The sequence below is a fragment of the Leptidea sinapis genome, chromosome 16 (assembly GCF_905404315.1).
Source record: "Leptidea sinapis chromosome 16, ilLepSina1.1, whole genome shotgun sequence".
In the NCBI taxonomy this organism is placed as follows: Eukaryota; Metazoa; Arthropoda; class Insecta; order Lepidoptera; family Pieridae; genus Leptidea; species Leptidea sinapis.
The window spans coordinates 11,324,180-11,345,013 of NC_066280.1; the positions used below are offsets into that span (position 1 = coordinate 11,324,180).

Consider the following 20,834-nt stretch of genomic DNA (forward strand, 5'->3'; position numbering starts at 1 on the left):
TGAACTTAACGTAATGTTATAGACATTCCCACCCTTTAATTACGATTGTCGAAAGCAATTCCAGTCGGTAACATAAGCGTTCCTCGGAGTGCAATCCCGGCAAATGTCTAAACTTGGCATATTGTCAGCAATCTTAGATATGAAGTCCCAAGGGCATGAGCACTACTGGCGGTGTCGTCTTTAGATAGAAGCGACGACAATTCCAGTTATGAGGTTCATTTTATTATACTAAGATAAGGAATATTCTAATTTGAATATAAAATATGTTTCGCATCTCATATCGCTATCATTTATAAATTGTAGTTTAATACAGCAGGCAAAGTTAAATACAGTAGGATATCCAAAGTCCATTAGCCCTGATGGATGCGAAACTAAAGTGGCAGAGACATAGCTCGATGGAAAGATGGTGGTCAGGGCAGTAAAGTTCTCGAACGGCGACCACATAGCGGAAGACGCAGGGTTGGTCCCCATAAGATGGACCGATGATCGAGGTCAAGATCGCCGGAATAGTTTGGTTGACGGCAGCAAAGGACTGATCGTCGTGGAGATTTTTGGGGGAGGCTTTTGTCCAGCATTGGACGTTTTCCAGCTGTTGATGATGATGACAGCAACAATTTTTATAAAATGTTTTTACAATATGTTCGATTATCAAACTATTCATAAAGTAAAAAAAAAACATCTATTTAACATAACCTTACAAGTATTATACGTCTCTTCAGGTCCAATCTTCCAACGGTTTGAAGTTTTGTATGTTAAGAATCTGCAATCAAAAACCAGACTACAATCAGCTGATAAGTTCCGATTTTGTCTTTTAAGGAGCAGTAGGCCAGGGCATCACTATTTATTCAAAATATGTAGTTTCTTTTTAATTTCTTCATCACATTGGCATCTTCAATCTATCCCGTGACTATTTGATTGGGATAAAGTTAGACGTTATTGAAAGATATGGAGCCGTCATGCTCGGATATGAAACATTGTTTGTAGTAAAGTTGGCTCGAGGCCTAAAAAAGGGACTCGCTCGCTCGCCTAGATGAATTTTCTACTTCTCTCGTTTAGTTGTTTTTTTATGAAAATAAGGGATAAAACGATCAGGACGTTCAGGTGATATTAATTGATACGCCCTACCCATTACAAAGCAGTGCCGCTCAGGATTTTTGAAAAAACCAAAAAATTCTGAGCGGCACTACCATTACGCTCGTCACCTTGAGATATAAAGATGTTAAGATGTTAAGTCTCATTTGCCCATTAATTTCACTAGCTACGGCAACCTTTTCTAACATGAAGATATCTAGAATATTATAGATATAAAAAAATATTATTCAAAAGAATTGTTAAAAAACGTTTGTGTGGTAAAGGTTACTATAACATAAATGACTTTCTTAATGATACCACAGATTGGGAATAGAGTGACCGCCCTCAGGCTATTAAATAATAAGTTTAATTGCACAATATTACTTCGTAAACATATTTATTCGATGAAAAAAAAAGCCCGCTGAGTTTGTTGCGCCCAATCTTCTCAGGTCTGAGGCGTTCATTTTGGAATGGGTGGTAGTTTTTTGACTTTCAATAAGTGATGTCACATCCTATTTTGAATAAAAATATTTGAATTTGAATTTGAAAATATGCTGCAAGAATAACTTTATATTATTTCAAGATGCACCTTCTGAATAAAATTAAATGACAGTATCATACTCATAGTATATTATGTTGAAATGAATACATCGTTTGGATTTAAGAATGAGTTCCCGAGTACCGTGGTTGAGTTTCAGCAATCATAAAATAGACTCTTCTAACTTATCTCATTAAAAACTTACTGCACACCTGTATTGAATTATATGATTCGAATTTAAATCAGTTTTTAATATTACTGTGGGACATTTAAGAAGGTATAGGCTATATTTATAGACGACCTGTATAGCCGAGTGGTAAGCGATCCTACCTACTAACCTAGAGGTCCCGGGTTCGAATCCCGGTAGGTGCAAGCATTTATATGATGAATATGGATGTGTGCTTCCGAGTCATGGATATTTAAATGTATTTATGTATGTTTATATGAATTTATGTATGTTTAAGTAAGTATATTGTATTAAATATATCGTTGTCTTGTAACCCATAACACAGGCTATATATGCTCTACTTGGGGCAAGATAATTTGTGTAAAAAGTGTGTCAATATTATACAGGGTGGACCAAAAGTCCGTTTATAATTGGAATGATGATTAGAAAAAAATAATGACAGTAGATCAAAATTGTTTATTGTTTTCGATAGTAAACAAAAGGGGAATTTATTTCTTAAAAGTCATATCATCCATATGCAATCCTTCATTATTCTGGCATTGCTGCAATCTAGAGCGGAAATTTTCGATGACAGCTTTACATGTTTCTGTTGAGATGTTTTGGATTTCTGTGCGAATACGATCATTTAATTCGTCAAGAGTTACTGGGTTGGTTGGCTGGAATGCAGGGGTTTTTGATCACCATGACATACAATACGATCAACATGCCAATTTAGGTGGAAGTGTATCTCGTTGAGAAAAAATGTTTGTAAAAATGGTGAATCGCTCTACCATTTCGTTCGCAAACTGCAACCTAGTGGCATGGTCCTGAGGCCTTAATTTCTGCACCATTTGGATTTTATAGGAATGTAGACTTAAATCTTTCTTGAGAATGCGGTTTAATACATCATTATCTTGGCACGTTAAGGACAGCAGACAGCTTTCGAGTTGAAAGTCCAGGTTGGTCACGAACAGACGATTTTACTCGCTCCACGTTTTCGGGGTCCCTCGACGTTCTAGGCCGGCCAGATCGAGGTAAATCCATTGTTGAACCCGTCTTCTCAAACTTGAGCACCCATTTTTTAATTAACACACCTGATGGAGCTTGATTTTTGTGTCGTATCTTGTAATGATTGCAAAACTTTCGTTGAGCCTTAGGTTTCGCAGAATCGTTGTTTCGATAGTACTCGCGTACACAAAACGCACGTTGACTACCGCTGAACGACGCCATGGTACTGAATTCCCATTGGCCGCTCTTGCAATTCGTAACCCCTCCGCCCCCCTCCGCCGCCGCTGCTAGACGCGGCAACCGATTCAAATGTTAACGGACTTTTGGACCACCCTGTATATATATATATATATATATATTTAACAGCATGTACTTGAAGATGAAGTAGCAGATTGAAATGGAATTATATGTAACTATTTGTTAAATAGCAAACGCCCACAAAAAACACATAAGCTTGTGATATCATATTAAAATAATTTGTTGTTCTTTAAAGTGATAACCCTCACTTCGCGCTAATTAATTTACGCAAATTAAACTTGAAAACAATATTTATGAACGATGCAGGACTCGAACCCGCGACCTGTCGCGTTCCGTGCGAGTGCCCATCTATTGAGCCAACCGTTCGATTGACGTATCGTTGATAAATCTTGTATGTCTTGTTCAACTCTCAGTTTGTGGCTTGCTTTAATATATAAATATTGGGGTTGAGCAGGTTATCAATTGTATAGTAGATCCTGTAGATGAAGCCACAACCTGGGTTGAGATTTATGAATGGTTGGCTCAGTGGAAGAGCGGTCGAACGGTACGCGAATAGTCGCAGGTTCGAGTCTCGCATCGTTCATAAATTTTGTTTTCAAATTTTATTTGTGCATATTAAAATAGTTAAATGACTCAGAACTTCTTACTCAATTCTTGTATAATTTATCAATTCTAGGTAATTAGAAACCATATACAAAACTCAAAAGCATATTTTGCCAAGTTGTATATTATTGTAGTATTCAATGCGCTACCGTAATATTGGATCTAGGACATTACCAATAGATAAAGTCATAGATCACATATTATTAAGAATTTTTTTTTTTATGGAATAGGTAGACAAACGAGCGTACGGGTCACCTGGTGTTAAGTGATCACCGCCGCCCACATTCTCTTGCAACACCAGAGGAATCACAAGAGCTTTGCCGGCTTTTAAGGAAGGTGTACGCGCTTTTTTTGAAGGTACCAATGTCGTATCGTCCCGGAAACACCGCACAAGGAAGCTCATTACACAGCTTAGTAGTACGAGGAAGACAGCAACTTGAAAACCGCACTGTGGAGGACCGCCACAGATCCAGATGGTGGGGATGATATCCTAATTTGTGGAGTGTCATGCGAAGGTGGAATTCGGCGGCAGGCATCAGGTTAAACAGCTCTTCGGAACATTAAAAGATACAACTACATTAATTTAAATAGAAATGATACCTATACCTGATATATATACCTATTCACAGACATAGAATATAATAACACAAAATAAACACCTTTTTATATAAATATCAATATTAACATTGATAAATAAATTATCTACTAGTTCTGTTGAGCTTCATGATGATAATGAAACCAGAATCAAGTTTTTTCAGTTCCGCTTGTAATGTAATTTTTTTAATAATAGTTGATTTTTAGCCTTAACATCAACCAAGAAATAGTAACAGCTATCCTTACTTTTCAACATTGGTATCATGTTAACCTGTGGGAGGCTTCTTTGCACAGGATGCCGGCTAGATTGTGCCACAAAGGCGCCTTTTTCTGCAGTGAAGCAGTAATGTGTTAGCATTATTGTTTTTCGGTCTGAAGGGCGCTGTAGCTAGTGTAATTACTAGGCAAATGAGACTTAAAATCTTATATCTCAAGGTGACGAGCGCAATTGTAATGCCGCTCAGTATTTTTGGGTTATTCAAGAATCCTGAGCGGCACTGCATTGTAATGGGCGGGGCGTATCAAATACCATCAGCTGAACGTCTTGCTCGCCTCGTCCCTTATTGTCATAAAAAAAAAATTTAGAGGTAATTTTTGTGAGGTTGTATGGCGTAATCTTTGAATCTATTAATCCAATTTCTCTAAAGCTTCTCAAAAGCTTACTTGTGAGTGTTCTATGTGTATATTACAGCCACTGACTTGTATAAATACCACTGGACAGGCTGTTCCACATGTTTGATAGCAAATCTTTTGTGCCTATTTATAGCGCCACTCGCGAGCGTCCAGAGAACTAATTTTGACGTATAATACAAATGGCTGCGAAGTAAAGTACAATGCTCTGAAGTATTTTATGCATTTTGAATTAATTTCATTCGTTTTCCGTGTTATTTATACTTCAAGAATAAACGTAATAAGGTATATACACATTTCTTTTTCTAAATAGTTTCCCACAATCTATCGATGTTTGCTGAAGTTGTCATCACTAAATTTAGTACCACAGACTCTCGCTACATGGCCAATGGCGCCAAAATGTTCTATATCAAACATGCACAAAAGCACTTTGACAAACAAGATTTTCTGAAAATATAATGTATGTCCTATTGGTTGGCTATCTATTTGACATAATTTGAAATGTGCAAATTACGGAAGGGAATTACCAGATATTGACGTTAATGCGCAGTTGGTGCTTGGCAGTCGGCTCAAAGCAAAATTGTTCGATAGCACTTATAGTACACATGACGAAAATGATATCAGAATTTTTATTTCCAAACTGCTACCCTTCAAAGTCAAATTTCAAATCCAATATTTCTTTATACAAAATAGGACATGACATCACTTATTGAAAGTCAAAAACTTCCACACATTCCAAAAAGAATGCCTCAGATCTGAGAAGAATGGGCGCAACAAACGCAGCGGGTTTTTTTTTCATCAAAAAATATGTTTACAATATTATGTTGTACAATTAAACTTATTATTTAATAGCCTGAGGGCGGTCGTTCCATTCCCAATCTGTGAATCATCAATAAAGTCATTTATGTATCAGTAACCTTTACCCCACATACTTTTTTAACAATTATTTTGAATAACGTAATACTTTTGTTTTGAACATTTTCTGGGATCTTGTTGTAAAAGCATATACATCGCCCCACAAACGACTTACTAACTCGACTTAGCCGTGTAGTAGGCATAACAAGTTTATGTTTGTTTCTCGTGTTAACATTATGATTGTCACATTTTCTAGCAAATTCCTGAATGTGCTTATAAACATATAAAACATTATCAAGAACATATTGAGAAGCAACAGTCTTTAAATTTTTCTCTTAATGATTTTTGGAGTTAGGTAGTTTCTTAGAGTTAGTTCCTTTGGAGTTAGGTTTGCTAAGAATGGTGTGGTGGACAATCTAAGTAAAACGCGTATCCAAAATGATCGCAGTTGCGTTTTATGTATCTTGGTAAATTAAAATAAATAAAATCACTTAAAATCTGATTAATTAAGACATGTAATCAGTGTTCACATATATAGATAGAGGTATATCAAAATTTGATTTATTCGATTAGGTAAAAAATGTGCACTTATGTATTGTCAAAAGTTAAACGAGAAGAAGTGGCAAAGAACCTATTGCCACTAAATAAATATGTTTTTACAGCTTCGTTATCTTTCAGATTATTATGATAACTATTTAAAGCGATGCAAGAAACAACTATACAACAACAAGAAAATACTCAAATGTCATGATTTATGAGTAAGTTAAAAATCAAAAAGAAAATTAAAAAAAAATCCACACGATTTTGAGTAAAACGCATTTATTTTCTCAAAATTAATTCCTTTAGAATTCTTTTTAATGTCCCTTCAAACACTACCACCGCTTCGGAATCACATGGCGCTGTGAGAGAAGAAGCGGCGGAAGAAACTCACCTAGCTTTCTTTTTTTGCGCTCTTTATAATAAAATATACATAATTGTACTGTCAATGCTATTGCTATAAAATAATCATAATTTAGTCCCGGGCTGTCCGATCACTTAGATACTCAGCTGTCCAGTTGTACAGTACAGTAGATGCATCAAATATTGCCCACTGTACATAAATAAAGGTTTTATGAGAGCATTATATTAATATTATGAAAATATACATCGTTACATAAACAAGTACAAACTTAAAAAATATTATCAATTTTAAAACTAATAAAATGAAGTAGAATTATTGGTGGTGACAATATGATCCTGCCACCATAAGTAGCGCCCGTTCACGAGCATGACGCGTACCTCGTACCATTACCAATGACCCACCCCACAGCCTTGCCACAAACAAATTCAAATTCAAATATTTTTATTCAAAATAGGATTTATAATCACTTATTGAACGTCAAAATCTACCACCCATTCAAAAGAGACTGCCTCAGACCTGAGAAGAATGGGCGCAAGAAACTCAGCGGGCTTTTTTTTATATAAAATATGGATTACAATGTAGTATCGTACAATAAACATTAATAATTAAAGAGCCTGAGGGTTTTCGCTTTAATCCCAGTCCGTGGTGTCACTAAGAAAATCGTTTATGCTATAATAACCTTTCCCACACAAACGTTTTTTAACAATTCTTTTAAATTTCGTAACACATTTGTTTTGTACATTTTCTGGGATCATATTGTAGAAGCATATACATCGCCCAACAAAAGACTTACTAACTCGACCCAACCGAGTAGTAGGCATAACAAGTTTATTCCTCATGTTAACATTATGAATGTCACAAAGACTTGGAAACATGACGAGACCTGATACAAGAACCCAATCAAATAACAATTTAAGTTATCTTTAGTGTTAATTCCGCCAATATTTGTTTTTAAACAATTCGACACGTGTTTCGCCTCTACACGAGGCATCCTCAGGACGTGTTGTCTCGCCAAAATCTAGCACAAGACATAATAAATAATAACAATGGCGGAATTAACACTAAATAAAACTGAAATAATTTGTATAATTATGGATTTCCGCAAAGTAACGCCTACATCAATAATTTTTTTTTAAGCAGTTATCTTTTAAATAATGTTTAATAACATTATGCAATGCTCACTAAATACAAGATGTAATAATTACTATTTTTTTAATTATTAAATTAATTATTAAAGTATTTAACATACAACTATATATTTAATTCAATATACTAACAATAATCAAATTTGAAAACAAAATTTATGAACGATGCGTGAACCGAACACGCAACCTACCGCGTTATACAACTAGCCACAACCTGTGAGTTTAACAAGATATATCAAGATTTATGAACGTGACGTCACTCGAGCGATTGGCTCAGTGGAAGAGCGCTCGTACGGAACGCGAGGTTCGAGGGAGTTTGAGTCCCGCATCGTTCATAATTTTGTTTTAAATTCAATTTGTGTTATTAATCCCAGAAGTGAGGGTTTACACTTTAAAAAGTAACAAATTGTTTACAATATAGGTACTTTCTTAAACATATTTTTTTTTTAATGGATCACCAACATAAGAAGCACTTGTCACAGTGTTAATGTTTACATTGTATCATTTATAAAATATAACTTTTCCTACAATTAGACATATATAAACGTCCATGACTCTGAAAAAAACGTCCATATTCATAAACAATTAAATTTTTTTCAACCTGACAATTGAACAAGACATTCCAAAATTTACGACCCATGCTTCTACCAGTGGTAGGGTCCTTTGCACAGGACGCCGGCTAGATTATGGGTACCACAACAGCGCCTATTTCTACCGCAAAGCAGTAATATGTAAGCATTACTGTGAAGTGTGTGGAGAAAGTCTGAAGGGCGCCGTAGCTAGTGAAATTACTGGGCCAATAAGACCTAACATCTTATGTCTCAAGGTGACGAGTGCAATTGTAGTGCGGCTCAGAATTTTTGGGGTATTTCAAGAATCCTGAGCTGCATTGTAATGGGCAGGGCGTATCAATTACCATCAGCTGGACGTCCTGCTCGTCTCGTCCCTTATTTTCATAAAAAAAAATGCTTACTCGAACGTTTGGCTCAGTAGGTCGCGGGTTTGAGTCCCGCATCATTCATACATTTTGGTAACAAATTTAATTTGTATCCTTATTCATTATATAAATGTTTGCAACCGGGATTCGAAGCCAGAACCTCGCTTCGTTGTGTATCTTCTACGGCATTCATCACGGGGAGTGTTCCGAAGAGCTGTTTCACCTGATTCCTGCCGCCGAATTCCACCTTCGCACGACACGCCATAAGTTAGGATATCATCCCCACCATCTGGATGTGTGGCGGTCCTCCACAGTGCGGTTTTCAAGGAGCTTTCTTCCACATACTACGAAGCTGTGCCGGCAACGCTCCTGTGATTCCTCTGGCATTGCAAGAGAAAGTGGGCGGCGGTGATCACTAAACACCAGGTGACCCGTACGCTCGTTTGTTCTCCTTTTCCGTTAAAAAAAATGGATGAAAGTTAATCTTTATGAGTGATAAACTTTTTAATGTTAAATAGTTGTAATAATTCCGAAGTGTTAAATCTTTTATGTACCTACCTAATATATATTGTCATTTTTGTGGATTCTCTATAGCTCAGTAGACAGAGTCACTAACCACTGGGCTGTATGGGTAGTCAATCACACACGATCTTTATTAAATCTCTTTTCCAATTCCTCATTATTTGGTATGTTGGTCATGCTTTTCTATATACAGAGAGAATTTATCAGAAGAGGGCCCAAATGGCTAAATCTATAACACCTAACTATAAGGAATGCCTAGTGAAAATTACTCAAAGGAGTGTCCTTCAAATGAAGGCCTTTCCAATTTTATTTCCTTTTACCCTGACCGGACAAATTTTATCGGAGGCTGTGTAAAAAACACAATTCACAAAGACACTTACGTACAATCAAATGGAATCAATAATCTATCTATCTATATATATAAAAATGAATTGCTGTTCGTTAGTCTCGCTAAAACTCGAGAACAGCTGGACCGATTTGGCTAATGTTGGTCTTGAATTATTTGTGGAAGTGTTAAATGTTAAGTCGGAATTAAATAAATACAACAATTTTGTTTTTCCTTTGATGAGTCCCCCGTCGTCCGATATTTGTTTTGTATGCACATATTTTCTATGAGAGAATGTAATTGACATTTCTGCTGTAAAACAATTTCATTACAACAACAGGGAGCATATTTTACGAAATAATTCTTGGTGTTATGATATATTATTGACAAATTCATAAAAAAACATTATTTTATTTATTACTAGCTGATACCCCGCGATGTCGTTCGCGTACGTATTTTTACACCTAGGGTTACATTACCAGTAAAAGTCCAGACTTTTAGTAGGGATCCCAAATTTTTTTGAAAATGTTATATAGCCTATAACGCTCGGGGATAATGTAGCTTCCCAACAGTGAAAGAATTATTCAAATCGGTTCAGTAGTTGCAGAGCCTATTCAATGCAAACAAACAAACAAACAATCAAATCTTTCATCTTTATAATATTAGTATAGATATACAGAACAACGTCTGTCGGGTCAACGAGTATATGATAATTGTAGTACAATTACTGTGACGTCAAATCCAGCTGTGTTTTGGCCATCATTTTGGTCAATTAATCAGTTAAGGTTTAATTCGTAATAAAAATTAAGAAGCTATTTATTAAGAATGAGTTTTCTTTATGTTTTCCGTTTGTAGGTACGGGCGCGGGCTGCTCTCATCACATAATAAAAATGTTTCAAACTACAGAGTTGCTTTTAAGAAACCTTCTTCCACGTAGAAACAGACACACATGGAATATTGCTGTCATCTCTGGTCTGGCGCACCCGAGTATCAGCTCGATCCATTTTACCGCGTGCACCGTAGAGCAGCTCGAATTGTAGGGGACCCAGTACTCTGTGAACGGCTGGATCACTTGGCGTTGCGTAGAGACGTCGCTTCATTGTGTGTCTTCTACCGCATTTATTACGGGAAGTGTTCCGAAGAGCTATTTCACCTGATTCTTGATGCCGAAATCCACCTTCGCATGACTCGCCACAAATTAGGATATCATACCCACCATCTGGATGTGTGGCGGTCCTCCTCAGTCCAGTTTTCAAGGAGCTTTCTTCCACGTACTACAAAGCTGTGGTATGAGCTTCCTTGTGCAGTGTTTCCGGGACGATACAACATGGCTATCGTAAAAAGGTGGGCATGTGGGGTGGTGGTTACTTAACGCCAGGTATGCTCGTCCTTTTCCAAAAATAAAACCCTGGAACAATTTTCTTTCCATTGAGTAACTCATAAAAAAAATCTCTTGAAAATGCCAGCAATCTTCTTATGCTTAGGCAATGGTGAAAATTATTCTATAGAAAAAATGGAGAGGGAGAGATCTAATTATTACAATTAGACAGCCTTTCTGTTGTTTGAAAAGAAAAAAAATGTAAAAGTAAAGTAAAAAAAAAAGTTTCAGCGTAAAATCTTTATTAATAAAAAGTCGTATGCCTTAACCATGACAGACTAAAAATTATATTTGAGAATGAAAATATTATGAAAGAAAAACTGACACATTCACACAAATAAGCTAATGAAAACAAAATTTATGCTTTATCTAAATACTCAACTTACATAATACAAAAGAAAAAAAAGCAATACTTAATATGGCAGTAGTCTTCCAAAACCGGAGTCCACTCAGTTATAGTTGTCCATACATACATACTGAGCACAAAACTGATTTACAGTGACCCCATTGTGTGACGTTTGGAGCTCAACTGACATATTTTAAGAGCAAAATATAATTAATTTGTACATTTAACAAAATATTTCGTTATAAAACGAAATAAAAAAAACACTAATACCATAAGTTCTCAACTGTGAAAAAGTACTGTAACGTTTTTCCCTAAATAATTTCCAGTCTTTTAAGCATTAATTGACTGACGATAATTGCGTGAGAATTATACTAAAAGCACTTTGAATTCGCATAAAGTATTGTCAGTTGTGTCAATTATCGAAAAAAAAGAGGTCAATAAGTGAAATCCACGTAAGGAGCTTTACTTTGATAAGAATTTCCTAATTGTGGACAAATAAGACGAAATAATTATGATTCTATTAAAAATATTAATGTCAAAATGGGACTTTAGTACAGTAGTGTCTACTGTGACTTTAGTTCTTAATATAGAATTTTACCTCCAGTAGTTAGATAACCTATGAGAGGCACAAGGAGAAGAAGATTGAATTAAAATTATATTCTATCATTGCCGAGTCAGTTTTGGGTAGACCTAGGTTGAATACAAAGTGACCTTGCTTCTATTTTCGGACTTTACTCCCAAGCATTTCGGAAGTTCTAATTATACCCGGGTAAACCTAAGTTTACTTTTCCTTCTAGCTTTATCCGCAAACATATATCTCAGATCCAAGAAGAAAGGGCGCAAAAACTAAGCAGAACTAATAAAATTAATTACTTAAAAAGCATAAGTGCGGTCGCTGCATACCCCAGGTGTATACCACATTATATTATATTAATAAAGCCATTGATGTTACCTTTACCATATTTTGAATTTCGTAACACATTTTTGTTTTATATTTTCGAGAATTATGATATATTAACATATCGTATATACATCGCCCAACAAAAGACTTACTAACTTAATCAATGTTCATGTGGGTTTATGAAATAGATTTTAAACAATTAAAAGTCAAAATAACCCAAAATAAATTGTATAAGACAACATGGCTCATGCCCATCTACCCGGTACCTGAAAAATCTTGAAAACCTTTAAAAAATAAAATAATTTACATTACATTTTTAATATTTCCTACTTCAATCTATCTTCGATATAATCTGAAATTAAAATTTCCGCCTCCAGATAGATTCTTGTGAAATAATGGCGGTTCGTGGATTGAAGATAAGCGTCGAAGGCTCATCCTCACGAACGATCGTTAAATAAACGATTACACGCGATAAAGTCTATCGAACATTAATCGAGCATTTAAAACTTATACCTAAGTTAAATTATTATTTGATTACACATTTTGTTTCGATTGCATATTCGATTTACTATTATTTAATTGTAGTGTTATGTCTGTTGTAACTAAACTCCTCCTAAACGGCTTAAACGATTTTAATGAAACTTTCTGTGTGTCTTCAGGTGGATTCGAGAATGGTTTAGATTTTCAATACGTCCAAATAATATAATTCTCCTGATCATGTGTATTTTAGTGAACTCCTCCTGCTGGAATAATTTTTCAAATTTAAGACGTGTGTACAGGACAACGTGTGTCGGGTCCACTAGTATTATATAAAATTTGAGTGGTCGTTTGTTAAAATGGCACAACTCCTAAAGTTCTTCGAACATTTTAAAATTTTACCAGTAAAGCACTAATGTGTAAACGTTATTGCGTATCGGTCTGAAGGGTGCCGTAGCTAGTGAAGTTACTGGGCAAATGAGACTTAACATCTTATGTCTGAAGTTGACGAGCGCAAATGTAGTGCCGCTCAGAACTTTTGGGTTTTCTTAAGAATCCTGATTGGTACTGCATTGTTATGGGCAGGGCGTATCAATAACCATCAGCTGAAAGTTCTGCTCGTAGTAGTAGGCAATCTGGTAAAGGCTTTTACTTGTTCTGTGGGGAAAGGTAATAACGCAATTACGTAAACTGACTTTCTTTGTGACTCATTGGGAATAGAACAACCGAATTCAGAATATTGTATTTATACTTTTATTGTTACAAAATTTTATAAAAAAAATTAAGGCCACTGAATGTTTTGCGCCTGTTTTTTCTTATATTAATAAATGATTGTAAAATCTTATTTGAATAAAAATATAAGTGTTTGAATTTTAATTAAGTTCTCGGAAAAGAAAAGGTTTGACTCTTTTAAAATATTAATAATATCTTTTGACAATAAAACCGTTTTAATATCGCGAATCTTGGCAATAATTTTGCATGATAACTGTTTAACAGGGTAATTTATTATAATGCTTCTACTTTTATTATTTAAATTGCTATTAATTCATAAAATTTGATTCCCCATTTTGTTAAAATTTTATCATACGTTTGGATTAAGTTTAAATCTCTGAAAATCGGCTTAGCGTTAAAATGTTTGATGGTCTTAAATCTTGCCATTTTAAACTTAAAAATGCAGTGTGATTCTAGTAAATAGGATTACTTATAGCTGTGAGTATTTAATGCTTTATGTAAATGCTAACTTACAATATTGAATTTAATAAATTCCTACTCCTAGAGCGTCGTCAGTAGTCAGTAAGGTAATAGACGAACCTTGTGTGAAAATTAGATAACTATCCTTACATCATAACCTAGGTGTGAGAAAGAGATGGAATAGGTGAAGACCATGAACAAATAAACTTCATATAAAGTAATACCTGAGAAGAATAACCAAGAATATGAAAAATGCACTGTCCATGACCTGATTAAATACCACTGGACAGGCTGTTCCATTTGTTTGACAGCAAATATTTTGAGCCTATTTGAAGCGCCACTCACGAGCGTCCAGAGAACTAATTTTGATGCATAATACAAATGGCTGCGAAGGAACGTATAATAAATACTCTGAAGTATTTTTGAATTTTGAATTAATTTCGGTCGTTTTCCGTGTATACTTCAGGAATAAATGTAATAAAGTACACATTTTTTTTTGTAAATAGTTTTCCTATTGTTGTTTGTTTAGCTGCGGCTGTCATCACTAGTTTTAGTACCGCAGACTCTCGCTACATGGCCAACAGCGCCAAAATGGCGAATATCAAACAGGCACAAAAATACTTTGACAGCTGCGAGTCCAGTGGTAAATAGTAGAGGTCAGTGATACCGTGATAATTCTGAAGTTTCCGAAATTTCAAGCAGCCTTGCAAATATACGCGATAAATGTTATACGTTCGAATTATGTGTTCACTGGTCTGAAAAACTAAACATAAGTAAAATGTCTATTTGAAAACATTTTGCATATCCCTGTTTATACTCAGGTATAACTTTATTCCAAGTTTATTTGTAAGGCCGAGAAAGTTTAATAGCATTATTATCGTTGATCGCAATCTGAACGGTTGTGTAATAATAATAAAAAGCGGCCAAGTGCGAGTCGGACTCGTCCATGAAGGGTTCCGTAGCAGTAAGTAACATAATATAAAACTCCTTCAGTTCGTTGTAACTTTGATCGATGTTTTAATAATAGTATTTTTTTTTTAATTAAGTTATTGATACCCCGATTTATGACGTATTAAAGACAAATACTTACTAGATCTCGTTCAAACCAATTTTGGTGGTAGTTGGTATGGTAATGTACATCATATTTTTGGAACTAAGTTCCTTATGCGGAGGGGTACCCTAACCGGGAAAAAACGTCCGGAACGTAAGATTATTATATTGTCACTCGCCTTCGACGCATTGCATAGAAGATCTATCGAAAAAACGCCAGTCCGCGCTCGGCCGCCGCCGCGAGTGGACACTCTGTTGGTTGTAAGCAGCAGCTTATGCTTGGAAAGATCGCTGTACGTACATTAATATTTCTAAGCTCCACAATACTATCTTTGATACTTTGCATATTTTGTGCACAGTGGGAACTTCACACGGTACGATTTTATTATTTATTTAGATAGCTGTTTCTTTGTATATTAATATTATATTTTTTCTATAAATCATTGTAAATTAAATAAACTTGATAACTTTGTAAGGACTTTTTTAATTTTTACCAATAAAAAATCATCATAAAAAATTTATATACGAATAATTATTTTCTTTATACCTCGAATAGAAGTTAAAATTAATATTTTTATAATAAGGAACTTCGTTCCTATCCGTTGTCCCACAACAAAATACCGTGTGGAGTACATGGTATTTTTTTTAGTTTAAGAGAATGATATTCTCTTATTTTAGAAGATACGATATTTTTAACACTTTGGAAGTGCCTCTCCCGCAAACTTTAAAGGTTCCGTTTTTGCCATTTGGCTACGGAACTCTAAAAAAAACAAATGATTTATTCGTTCATCATGAAACTACAAAATATGATAGCTAAGTCATAGCTCAAGTAACGTAACTTAATAGACCGAAAAGTTGAGTACAACTTGAGAGCAGGATTGGCTATTTTAATATACCTATATCGCAGGATGTTCACTCCATATATTGACTGCCTGAGAAAGTTCCTTAAAAACCACTCTACAGTTTTCCTTAGGTTTTATTTTTACATCAATAAGGGACGAGATGAGCAGGACATTCAGCTGATGGTAACTGCAGCGCCGCTCAGGATTCTTGATAAACTTAAACATTCTGAGTGGCACTACTATTGTAGTGCCAAAGAGGCCACTGGTTATTTAAGTTTATTGTATGAAGTGCAATGCTGGGAGTCTTTTGCAAGAACATTCTATAGATCACCACTCACCACGACATTTGCGATAGAAGTAATGAAATCATATGAAAAGTCCTTGTTAGTCGACTTATATCATTTATACGTCTAGACAGCTGAGAAAACGTCGAAAAAAATAGACTTGATATCAACTGAATCGCAAACTGATTTAGTTCGTTCATTCATTCGTACCATGAGGTGTTATTTCAACCTAAACTGGATAGCTTATTTGTCAAAGTGACCGATTCGAAAAAAGTTGCTACTTCCTTAGAGGAAAGTGAATCGTGTTGTTAATAACTTTTAAAAAATAGTGAAAACATAGAAAAGAAAAAATTTATTGATTTAAGATGAGACGAGAATACTTTATTGGATTTTTTTGGAAAACAAAATACTGAAAATAAATACTAAAAATGAAAATACTAAAGAGGAGGCAGTAAGGGCCCGGGCTATAGTCTGTTCGCAAGAACGAATTAAAAAAAATGTACTTTGTGGTCCTGTCAAATCAAACATCAATGGAGGTGCGTTCATAACTCGTTATTTTTACGAAAACACATAAGCAAACATTTAATTTGTAATTCAAAGAACTATATTTATTTATATTACTATTATTTACTAAGTATAAAAAAGGTCTTAATGGTTTATAATTTGACGCTATTGCGCAATTTTTAAATATCTTTTTAGTATTTTCTACGCAAAAAAACCGCTAAAATCCTATCATTTTATGTTTCTAAACGCATTTTTTATTTCGTTCATTCTTCATAAGCGATCCAAACGCCATTCAGTAAAAGGCACTTTATGGTACGAATTTTAGTGATTCAGTTTGAGTACCTAAACTGAACTGCATCGGATTCGTATCGCTTATTATAAGTTGATAGTAGGCCCTCTGTTCTTATCGATTGTCTAACAGCAAGAGACTCTATCTAGTCAAATATATTATCTATGTAAGGCGAGATTTATTCTGGACAACAAAATTGAAAATGTGAAGTGGCAAGTACCTAATTCAAGCGACTGTTTTCAATCGCAATATTTACAGATGAAAACAATACACGGAACCAGACCAGTATATTGTGAGCTTTATGTCACAATATGTTATATGTGATTCAAGCTCAACTTATTCGAGTGATGAAATAAATTGAAAATTGTGTTGATATTTTTCATTATTACCTAGAACATTAAAATCAAATTTTTATATATGAAGAGCCAGGATGGCCTGCAGGCCCCTCACCAGGAATCATCTTCTTCCAATTATGTGGGTAGGTGAACACGGAACAATAAAATAATGTCTTTGGATCATAACCGGCGTATTTTAATTACTTTCAAATAAATCACGACGTAATTAGGCAATTAGAGATGACTACTACAGGAAATCAACTAAATTAAATCGTCATTGCGAGCGATTCGTCACAAGCGTGGTGCGCGGGCGCCGTCTCGTTTAAAAGTGAAGTCAAGATGTCCGCCTGCACTGCCATCGACAGTGACGCTTCGCTAGGTTGACATTGACAGTTGTGTCAACCTGACGTTTGACGTAAACGCCGTCATATCTTAGGTATCTTTATCCACTTTTTGGGAGCATTCTTATTAGGGTCATATTATAAGGCAATTTGTGTAAGCATAATCTACACGCAAGAATTCTAGGCAAAACAGTACAGCAACTTAATTATTGTAATTGAGTGGAACCCGTGCCTCTTGGGTTCCGTTCGAGTGCTCTTATCAATTTGCTTAATTGAGCCAACCGTCCGAGTGACGCATCGACCTTAAATCTTGGTGTGTCTTGTATATCAAATTTAATTCGTACCAAAATTTATGTACGATGCGGCACTCGAACCCGCTACTTCGCGTTCTGTCCGAGTGCAACTATGAAAAATATCCAAGTGATGCATCGACCGTAAATCTTGGTACGTCTTGTTCAACTCTCAGGTTCTAAATTGGTAATTGGTAATCAACAGAATCGCTTTATCCGATACAAAATTTACATTAGACCTCTAAATTGCATATGAAGTCCTGGTACTGCTAGGATGACACATGATTTCAACCGCCATGAAAGACATTAATATCACCGCTACCATACTTATAATATGTTCCTCTTGTCATATACTAATACATCGTGCGCATGACGTCAGAATATATTATAGTATACTTGAGTTATTTTTTTATTTATTGAAAAGACCAACAGCATAAATGTTACAAGAATGTTTTAAAAATTAGTGTCGATATAACAGCCAGTTATAGGTCTCTTTATATGAACAAAAAATCAACCTTAAAAATACTTTACGCCTCAACAAACTTTTTTATTTTTTTTTATAGTGTGTATCCGTTTCCGGTTTGGGGTTTCGCCGGGGCTCGTACCGGTGTGTGTGCAAACGAGGCTTCTACTTCCCCAACACCACAGCAGAGAACCGCTACTACAACGGGAGTGTCATTGAAGAGGAATATGAGAAACATTTGCTGGTAATTTTTTATAATCTATACTGATATTATAAAGAGGAAAAATTTGATTTTTGTTTGCATTGAATAAGCTCCGAACCTACTGAAGCGATATGAAAAATTCTATCACTGTTGGAGAGCTATCGCCGGCTGACATAGGCTATAATATTATATTGTTTTTAAAATATGGATTCCTGCTAAACATCTAATTATGTAACCCTAGATGTAATAAAAATACCCAAAAATATTATATTTCATCGCGTGCGCTGCGAAAAGTATTGATAATTGAATAAAATAATATGCTACAACTATGCAAAGCACTAGTACAAAAAGTGTCGCGACGGCTTAATTTAAGTCATAAATTGTTCTTTAATTTTAATTTTTATTAAAATGTTGATACTACGTGCTCAGTCCTGATGAACGTGGACGAAGTCACGGGGTATCAGCTAGTATTAATGTAAATGAGCTTGATTTTTTAATTATTTAAGAGATATTTCGATATATATATATCCTACAAGCTTTTAGAAATGCCTTGGATGTAAATACATATATATAAGTATAAGATATTTTAGATACCGTCTAATAAAAACAAGTTGTGTTGTTCTATAATTAATAAAAGATTTATTTTATAGGTAGACTTATTCTAAGACGAATATAAATAGAAGAAGCAATTGTCAGTTGCATAACACCTTATTAGAACCGCTTGTTAGAGTTACATTGACAAAAATGTCAAAAATATAAATTGAGAGAAAGAGAAGGCGGGGAGGATGTATACAACGTCAATCGTTTTAATCAATGATTCACCCAAATAGCAAATTGATTGCTTAAACTAATTGATCCGGAAATTAACTGACCAGAATGCTTCCGGTTTTACGTACGTTGCAACTGATAATTTAATCAACGTACTGGTGATAATATTATATGCTCCAAGAGCGGGTAAAGTTCACCCCGGTGCTTCCGTTTCGATTCTCACCCGCCATATAACAATGCGTTTTTGGTTTTCAAATTCATAATCGTACGTTTGTTTTATTTACGGTGTATGTGGATGATGCAGCTACTGTACTCAATAACTTTTGTATTAATTTACATTTACTTTTTTGACTTACTCGTGTAAGACATTGACTATTTGACGTTTGAGTGTGTCTGTTGCATCATTTTACATTTTACATATTATATTGTAATTTGAAATGATTTGTAAATCGATGTACTAAAATATAAATCTTGATGTAAAAGAGTGGCAATGAGTTTCTTGCTACTTCTTTTCATTAGCTCAACCCTTTACGAAGTTACGGTAGATTCAATAAGAAGAATATTTTATTCTTTTAGACACTTATAAGTGTCATTTCCGTGACCTACGTGAATAAACTTACTTTGATTTGATTTGATTTGTGCGATGCTTTATAAGATCGGCCCCGGTTTTGTTGGTTGGTTGAATCATTTGGCGTTACAAGTGAGTGTTGACTGTGGTGAGTAAATACCATCAAGTTAAAAACTCTTATGTGTAGGCTCAAGTTTGCGCGTTTACCACTAAAATACCCCATTTGTCGTATCACCGCTCTTCGACACCACTTCCCTTAAAACCTCGCCTACTATCAGAATACTGGGTCTCGAGGGCAAAGCTAAATTGGCTGAGAAGAAGCAGAAGAGAGAGGGGCAATAGTTCAAGTCGACCCACATTCTAGCGCTCTACAAAGCGCAGGTCCGGCCACGTATGGAGTATTGCTGTCATCTCTGGTCTGGTGCACCACAGTATCAGCTCGATCCATTTGACCACGTGCAACGCAGAGCAGCTTGAATTGTCGGAGACCCAGTGCTCTGTGCACCCCTGGATCACTTGGCGTTGCGTAGAGACGTCGCTTCATTGTGTGTCTTCTACCGTATTTATCACGGGGAGCCACAAATTAGGATATCATCCCCACGGATGTGTGGCGGTCCTCCACAGTGCGGTTTTCAAGGAGCTTTCTTCCACGTACTACAAACACATAGTGTCATACAAATCGCGAGTGTAAGAGGTAGCTTGTTACGCACACTAAACTCATATTCCTGGCCTGTTTTATTCGGTTGTTGAAACAGCAAGAGACTCTACTGGATGAGTAGATTATATAAGGAATATTGCTCACATCTGTGGTACACCACAGTGTTTTAGTATAATTTGATCCTGCCCAACGCAGAGCTGCTTGAACAAGTTAATCTAGTGGCTATGCGCAGTGACGTCACTTCATTACGCGTCTTCTACCGCATACGTACTCCACAGGGAGATTTGTTTGACCTATATAAGCTACAAGCACAGCATTAATCACTATCTGAATGTATGGTATTAATATACAGTACGTTTCTCAATAAACTTTCGACCGTACCATACAAAATTGG

The 20,834-nt window shown here is 35.4% G+C and overlaps 1 protein-coding gene across 1 annotated transcript in view; it reads left to right on the top strand.

Moving 5' to 3' along the window:
* The window catches only part of LOC126968670 (probable G-protein coupled receptor 158), a 234,977-nt gene that overhangs the window by 149,834 nt on the left and 64,309 nt on the right, over positions 1-20,834 (top strand). Inside the window, exon 5 of the mRNA XM_050813709.1 lies at positions 18,345-18,488. Coding sequence (XP_050669666.1) covers positions 18,345-18,488 — 144 coding nt within the window. The remainder of the gene's footprint in view (positions 1-18,344; positions 18,489-20,834) is intronic.